The 7646-nt window shown below is 48.9% G+C and overlaps 1 protein-coding gene across 7 annotated transcripts in view; it reads left to right on the top strand.

Moving 5' to 3' along the window:
* Positions 1–396: 396 nt before the first annotated feature.
* The window catches only part of EPHX2 (epoxide hydrolase 2), a 101531-nt gene continuing 94281 nt past the window's right edge, over positions 397–7646 (top strand). For 6 of the 7 annotated variants that reach the window (XR_014787021.1, XM_084829514.1, XM_084829515.1 and 3 more), the window contains exon 1: positions 397–578. Coding sequence is in view for 6 of the 7 variants with exons in the window: in XM_084829514.1 (XP_084685640.1) it covers positions 472–578 (107 nt within the window). In the remaining variant the exon portion in view is untranslated. Of the gene's footprint in view, positions 579–1422; positions 1593–7646 lie in introns of those variants that run through there. The other variant, XM_084829512.1, reaches the window with a different exon arrangement.

Genomic DNA, 7646 nt, shown 5'->3' with positions numbered 1-7646 from the left:
GCTTTAAAGGGGAGCCGGCGAGTGAATGGAGGAGTCGGAGTCGACCCATAGCTATTTGTTGCGACGGCTGAATGCAGGCGTCCTCAACCGGCGCCCTACGCATGGGTTGGATTACAATCCCCATGGTTTGGGGACCATGGGAGTTGTAGTCCAACCCAACTGGAGAGCACCAGGCCGGGGAAGGCCGGCCTGGCGGAACCTCCGCGTTCATGGGAGGGTTCTCGGCGCCACCCGTGGGCCAGGCGCTGGACTACGCGGGCCGCGGTCTCGCCCAGCACGGCTCCTTCTCCTTGAAGGAGAAATGCGGCACTAGGACCTCGCGGCTCCCCGAGGGAAAGCGGGGCGGGGCGGGCAGTCTCCGCAGCGGGGGCGGGGCGCGGCCCTCGGGGCGTGGCCGGGGGCGTGGCGGGGCGGCGGGCCTCTCTGAGGCGAAGTGCCCGCGCTCGCGCCCCACCCCCCGCCAGAGCGGCGATGGCGGCCAGGCGGCGGCTGGTGCTCTTCGACCTGGGCGGCGTCCTGGTCGGCCGCGGCCTGCCGGCTGTCTTGCGGCGCTTCGAGCAGTCTCTGGGCCTGCCCGGGTGGGTAGCCGCGGCGGCCGGCAGTGTCGGGCCTCGCCCGCCCGCGCCTCTTTCCCTCCTGCGCTGGCGCGCGTCAACCACACAGTTACCGGCACCCGTTTGCGCGTGTCGCGCCTGCCCGCGCGCGGTTCTGCGCCTGCCGAGGTGCCCCTCGCGCGCTGGCGCGATTGGCCCGCGAGACTCGGAGGCGGGCTCTGGCGGCGCGCCGGGCGCTTGGGTGGCGAGGGAGCTGCGCTCTGCACATGCTCGGCGGGTTGCCACGCCCGTTGTTCATTTCAGCCAGCTTTTCGTAACCCGGCGCGCTCTAGGCGTGTTGGACTGCGACTCCCATCATCCCCAGCCATGATGTTAGACTTCATGCTGAAAATAAATTCTGTGGCAGAGCCTGGACCGGTCCCGTGGGGCGGATGTTGACAACGGGGTGGGGGTTGTGGGCAGCCTTCTGTGCGCTGGTGTGTAAGGTTGAGGGGGATTCTGCGGTGTAGGGGCCTTCCTTGGGCTCCGAAGCGTGTCTGTGTTGGGACGGGATGTTAATTTAGGGTGGATGGGTGGGAGGGAGGCAAGGAGTTCCACCTTGGTGTGCAGGTAAAGGCCCTTCGGTTAAAGTGGCCCTGTTGCTGTGTAGTTAATGATAATCTATGTAGATCCCAGTGCATGGTGTTTTACAGAGTACAAGAAGACAGGTTCCTGCCCCAAGGGGCTTACAGACTAAAACAGGATGCAGAGGGAACAGAGGAAGGGAAGGCGGGGCAGGGGGAAATGGCCAAAAATAACGCGCCGCCATTTGCGTACGCGGTCCCCCCCCCCCCCCTGAGCCCTCCGTGGCCGGAAATTCGGCTGTGGACAGGGCTGGGCTGGGCTGGGCCTGGCCGGCTGCTCCGCGGAGCTGCCGGGGGGCACAGCCGGCCATTGAGGATTCCGGGGGGGAGGAATGGATTGCCTCCCCCCTCGTCGAGGATTCCGGGGGGAGGGACGGAACGCGTCCCCCCCCACCATCAACATAATCCGCAAAAGGTAAGTCACTTTCGTACATCCCTATTTGCGCCCCTGTCTTTTGCCGTGATAGGCTACGTAAATATTTACGTAGCCTATCGCAGCAAAAAAAGGAACGCTACGGTGGTTGCCATTTGTGTTCTCTTTTTTTTGCTGTGATAGGCTACGTAATTATTTACGTAGCCTATCACGGCAATAATGAAGAAGCAAATGGCGGCTGCAGACGCCATTCGCAGAGCAGCGTGAATGGCACTGGGTAAGTGTCCTGTTACGCGCACCTGTCGTGGGGTGGGAGGGGTGGGGGGCTTCTTTCTGCCACGAATTTCGGAGGGCTGAATGCACTGGCATTCGGCCTCACCGAGATCTGTGGCGGAATTCTCTGACATCCCTACGTAGGACAGTATTATCCCCATAGTACTAATTGTAGATATTGAGCTGAGGTTTCCCTCAAGGTTCATACACCTTCTCAGCACTTTTTGTGCTGAGAAGTTGTGTGAGCTGTTTTGAAAAAGGGGGAATAAACCACTGTATGTAAGCTACTTGGAGATGTTCCTATATTGGGTGGTATACAAGTATTACTAATAATGCAAAAATTGGAGATCTCAAGGGAACGTTTTGTGCAAAGACGGGCATGATAAAGGACAAAGAAGGCAGGGATCTAACAGAAGCAGATGAGATTAAGAAGAGGTGGCAAGAATACACAGAAGAACTATACAGGAAAGATCTTAATGTCCCTGATAGCCATGATAGTGCGGTCACTGAACTTGAGCCGGACATCCTCGAGAGTGAAGTCAAGTGGGCCTTAGGAAGCATTAGTAACAACAAAGCTAGCAGAGATGACAGTATTCCAGCTGAGCTATTTAAAATCCTAAAAGATGATGCTGTTAAAGTGCTGCATTCAATATGCCAACAAATCTGGAACACTCAACAGTGGCCACAAGACTGGAAAAGGTCAGTTTACATTCCAATTCCAAAGAAGGGCAACGCCAAAGAGTGTTCAAACTACCGCACCATTGCGCTCATTTCACATGCCAGCAAGGTGATGCTCAAAATCCTACAAGTTAGGCTTCAGCAGTATGCGAACCGAGAACTACCGGAAGTACAAGCTGGGTTTCGAAGAGGCAGAGGAACTAGAGATCAAATCGCCAACATTCGCTGCATCATGGAGAAAGCAAGAGAATTCCAGAAAAACGTCTATTTCTGCTTCATTGACTACGCTAAAGCCTTTGATTGTGTGGATCACAACAAACTGTGGCAAATTCTGAAAGTGATGGGAGTACCAGACCACCTTACCTGTCTCCTGAGAAACCTGTACGAGGGTCAAGAAGCAACAGTAAGAACCAGACATGGAACAACCGATTGGTTCAAAATTGGGAAAGGAGTACGACAAGGCTGCATATTGTCACCCTGCTTATTTAACTTATATGCAGAGTACATCATGAGAAATGCCGGGTTGGATGAATCAGAGGTCGGAATTAAGATTGCTGGGAGAATTATCAACAACCTCCGATATGCAGACGATACCACCCTAATGGCAGAAAGCGAAGAGGATCTCAAGAGCCTCTTGTTGAGGGTGAAAGAGGAGAGTGCAAAAGCTGGTTTGAAACTCAACATTAAAAAACTAAGATCATGTCATCTGGCCCTATCACTTCCTGGCATATAGAAGGGGAAGAAATGGAAGCAGTGACAGATTTTACTTTCTTGGGCTCCAAGATCACCGCAGACAGTGACTGTAGCCATGAAATTAAAAGACGCTTGCTCCTTGGGAGGAAAGCTATGGCCAACCTAGACAGCATAGTAAGAAGCAGAGACATCACCTAGCCGACAAAGGTCCGTCTAATCAAAGCTATGGTTTTCCCAGTAGTAATGTATGGCTGTGAGAGCTGGACTATAAGGAAGGCTGAGTGCCGAAGAATTGACGCGTTCGAACTGTGGTGCTGGAGAAGACTCTTACGAGTCCCCTGGACTGCAAGGAGGTCAAATCAGTCCATCCTAAAGGAAATCAACCCTGACTGCTCATTGGAAGGACAGATACTGAAGCTGAAGCTCCAATATTTTGGCCACCTAATGCGAAGAGAAAACTCCCTGGAAAAGACCCTGATGCTGGGAAAGACTGAAGGCAAAAGGAGAAGGGGACGGCAGAGGATGAGATGGCTGGATAGCATCACCGATGCAATGAATATGAACTTGAGCACGCTCCGGGAGAGAGCGCAGGACAGGAAGGCCTGGCGTGCTCTGGTCCATGGGGTCGCGAAGAGTCGGACACGACTGAACGACTGAACAACCTGGAAATTATGTCTGTTTAATTGCAGGGTGGTTTTCTTTCTAAAAAAATCATGGACTATATATATAAGATCCTTCCTTGTGTTGTTCAGTCGTTCAGTCGTGTCCGACTCTTCGTGACCCCGTGGACCATAGCACGCCAGGCCTTCCTGTCCTCCGCTCTCTCCCGGAGCGTGCTCAAGTTCATATTCATTGCATCGGTGATGCTATCCAGCCATCTCATCCTCTGCCGTCCCCTTCTCCTTTTGCCTTCAATCTTTCCCAGCATCAGGGTCTTTTCCAGGGAGTTTTCTCTTTGCATTAGGTGGCCAAAATATTTGAGCTTCAACTTCAATATCTGTCCTTCCAATGAGCACTCAAGATCCTTCTTACTTAACTCCAATTAAATCTGGACTAGCTGTGATCCAAATCCTAACTCCATACATTGAGAGAGAGAAAGAGAGAGGAATCCATCGTCCTTTGCACAGTTAACATGATCGAAGTGTGTTCATGGTAATCTAATCTTAGTATGTGTTGGGTACGTCTTTGTTGCTGGTATGTAATATATGCATGTCAAGTAGAGGACATGCTCTACTGACTACAGTCTGTCAGAAGATTGCCCTGTCTTGTACAACTTTGATCTTGTACAACTTTTGTGTGTGTGTGTACTCAGCTTCTGAAACTACAAGGACGCTAGCATCTGGAGTGGGAGACGTTGCAGGGCAACTCAAATCTACAGTGTGAACACAATTGGCTGTGCAAATATGCTTTCCGGATTGAAGGGAAATGCATAAAGTTTGTGCTATCATAGCCAGCGCCCTTGGATATGAACTTTGTAGAGATCGTAGATGTTCAAGTCATTGCTTGGTGTTGCCTACCTCGTGGGGTGTTTCTTTCTTAATTATATTGATGTGTTATCCTGCTTTTCAGCCAAGATTGGCTCGAGGCTAAGTCCATCACTGCTGCAAGGGTAATGAAATGTGGATAATTGAAACATACTTTGGCAGCTTGAGATATGGTAGGAAAAGAGATCCAAATACTTTGCCATTAAATATTTTAGTCGCAATTGTTTAGCATGGGATGCCCCCAGACAGCCATGAAAGTGTGGCTTACTCGGGTGTAAAATAAGAATTATTTTCTTATTTACTTACTATAGTTATGTACCGCCTTTCTACTAATGTGTTCAAAGCGATTTGCAGTTCTAAAATATACTCACAATCTCATAGACATGATAAAAAGGAGCGGAGGCTAGAGTGGAAAAACTAAAATATGTTAACTTGCTGCCCATGAAAAACAAAAGAAGGTGTGTTGGGCAAAGCTTTCTTTGGATGAACCAAACTGTCACAAAATAGTGAGCGTGGAGTAAAATAGTGAGTGTTTTAAGTTAAGTAAGTTAAGTAAAGCAGGGGAATGGATGAGAGAGAGAAATGATGAAGAGTTCTGGAGAGCTCAAAAGCTTGCTCACTATTTTGTGATGGCTTGATTGGCCCTACTGTTAGCTCCACCGTACTTTGGAGACTTCTGCTAGGGCTATGGTAGCAGAGCTATGCAAGGCCTGCCATATTACCAGAGCAAGAAAATGGGGACAAGTGAAGGGCTCAGCAGTATTGTTGAGAAATGCGGTATCAAATAAGTACATGGCAGCTGTTGATGGTTTTGCATATCCAGGAGGCTTCCACTATGAAAGCTACTGAAATGGGAATAGTCTAGAAGGTGTTCTGGCATCAGTGAATTAGAATCACCTTTAGAGCAGGCCTCCTGCAAAAGGGGTGCTTTTGAAAACTGGATGCGACTGGCTTCTCTCCTCCCCCACCCCCTTCATGGCTAATAATGCCCCACAAATGACTTGCATTGGTGTGCATTTGCAGATGGGCTACCACGACTTGTGTGTGTTTCTTTTGCAAGGCTGCATTTAAAGGGTTCCATCTGCTGTCTCCATTTATTCAAATGTAGGACTGGCACCCAGTTAAAGAACTCTCAGTTGATTTTATTTGTATGAGTTTTTGTTAATTAAATATTTGGTTAAGTTTGCATACAGGTTAAAATATTAGTTCTGAATCCTGTATGTGTGATGGCAGGCTTCATCTTAGAGAAAATGTTCCCTTCTGTGTGTGTGTGTGAGAGAGAGGGGAGAATGCCTCACAAGACAGCTACCTGCAGTCTTTCTAAGTACTTGGATGAAGAATAATGCATTAAACCAGCTTTCCCCAACCTGGTGCCCTCCAGATGTTTTAGACTGGAATTCCCATCCGTAGCCAGGATGGCCATTGGGAGTTGTAGTCCAACACATCTAGAGGTTCTGGGAGGTTGCAGTAGCGGACTAGAGTGTTGTGCCAAAGCCTTCTCGGAAAAAAATGTGTTTTGAGATGGGAAGTAAGTAAGAGCAGTGGCATCGTGCAGGTGTTCTGGGAGGCAGTTCCAAACACACGGGGCTGCAAGGGAGAAGAGGTGGGTGCCATTTGAAGGAGACCTTTGGAGGGTGATGGACCTGGAGGTCCATCACTTCCTGTCTGATCCCGGAGCGGATAGGAAGCCACAGCAGTCATTTAAGAAGCTCAAGGTGGCTTATGTACTAATGGAAAACAAATTAAACAGATCATCCAGTACAAAAAAAAAATGAAAAGCAATGTAAAATAGATGAAACGGTGGAAAAACTGGCAGTACCCAGCAATGCAGAAACAATATATGTTTAGTTGTAACAGTCTTTGTAGGACTCACTCCTTCTGGCTACCTTTTCGTGTTTAGAGGACAAGCAACCAGAGCTGGGAAAAGATCTCACTGAGCCAATATAGCCAAACTTCAGCTAGGTCACCTTCAGGACCTGGTTCCGAAGCTGATGACTTTAATGTCTGGGGATTGCGTACCATTTGTTAATAAAGCAATTCCCAGTGCAATCCTAGGCATCTTTACTCAGTTGCAAGTTCCACTGTATTCAGTGATGGTTTCTCCCAGGTAAGTATGCATAGCCTTAGATGACAGTTTCTCCCTCTGACCTCAGCTGCCGCCTTCTGAAGTGAGGGAGAGCTTTATTAGCTTCTCTAATCTGTGGCTTTGGACTTCAAAGACCTCACAAAATGGCTTATTTTAAAAGGCATTTGAAGTGAAAACACCTTTTAACGTTTTTCCAGTTCCCATCGAGAGAGGGAGAAGGGAAAGAATGCAAGGCTTTGGTTGATTTTCTCTCCTTTTATATTGAAATAGAATTGTGCCCCTAAATATCCATGGAGTACATTTAGTCAAACATTTGTTTTACATGACGTTGTGTTTGGTCACTTCAGTGAAGTCTCTCAGGGGGTGGTGGTGGTATTTTATGTATTTTAAACTAAAGCATTACTAAAATAGATACATATAAACCGTCAGCAGGGAAAACAATCTCAGTTCAGTGGATCCAGTGTCCTTAGACACCTTTGGCAACAATATGGTTTTAACTTGCTGCCAGAAGGCTAGGAGTGAGAAAGGAGTATGTGCCTTCCCCCCGGGAGTGAGTTCTAGAGCTTTGGTGCCACTGTGGAAAAGGCCCTGTCCCAGGTAGCCTCCTTCCATCCTTGCAAAGGGACCCAAAGCAAAGCAAAGGCAAAGGGACCCAAAGCAGGGCCTCTGAAGCAGAGTGTAAATGAATGGGTAGGTTCATAAAGGAGAAGACATTCCTTCAGGTTCCTGTTCCCAAGCTATTTAAAGGCAATAAGTAGCAGTTCAAATGGGAGCCCAGAAACAAGCTGGACACCAGTGTTGCAGTTTCAAGACTGGCATCGTATGCTCCAGTCAACAGCCTGGACAGCTGTATTTCTACTGGTTGAAAAATTCTCAGGAAAT

The sequence above is a fragment of the Heloderma suspectum genome, chromosome 1 (genome assembly GCF_057233095.1).
Source record: "Heloderma suspectum isolate Gila_16-S chromosome 1, 16-S_ref, whole genome shotgun sequence".
Taxonomy (NCBI): Eukaryota; Metazoa; Chordata; class Lepidosauria; order Squamata; family Helodermatidae; genus Heloderma; species Heloderma suspectum.
Note: the sequence above shows the minus strand (reverse complement) of the source record. Positions and strands in the feature narration are given on the sequence as shown.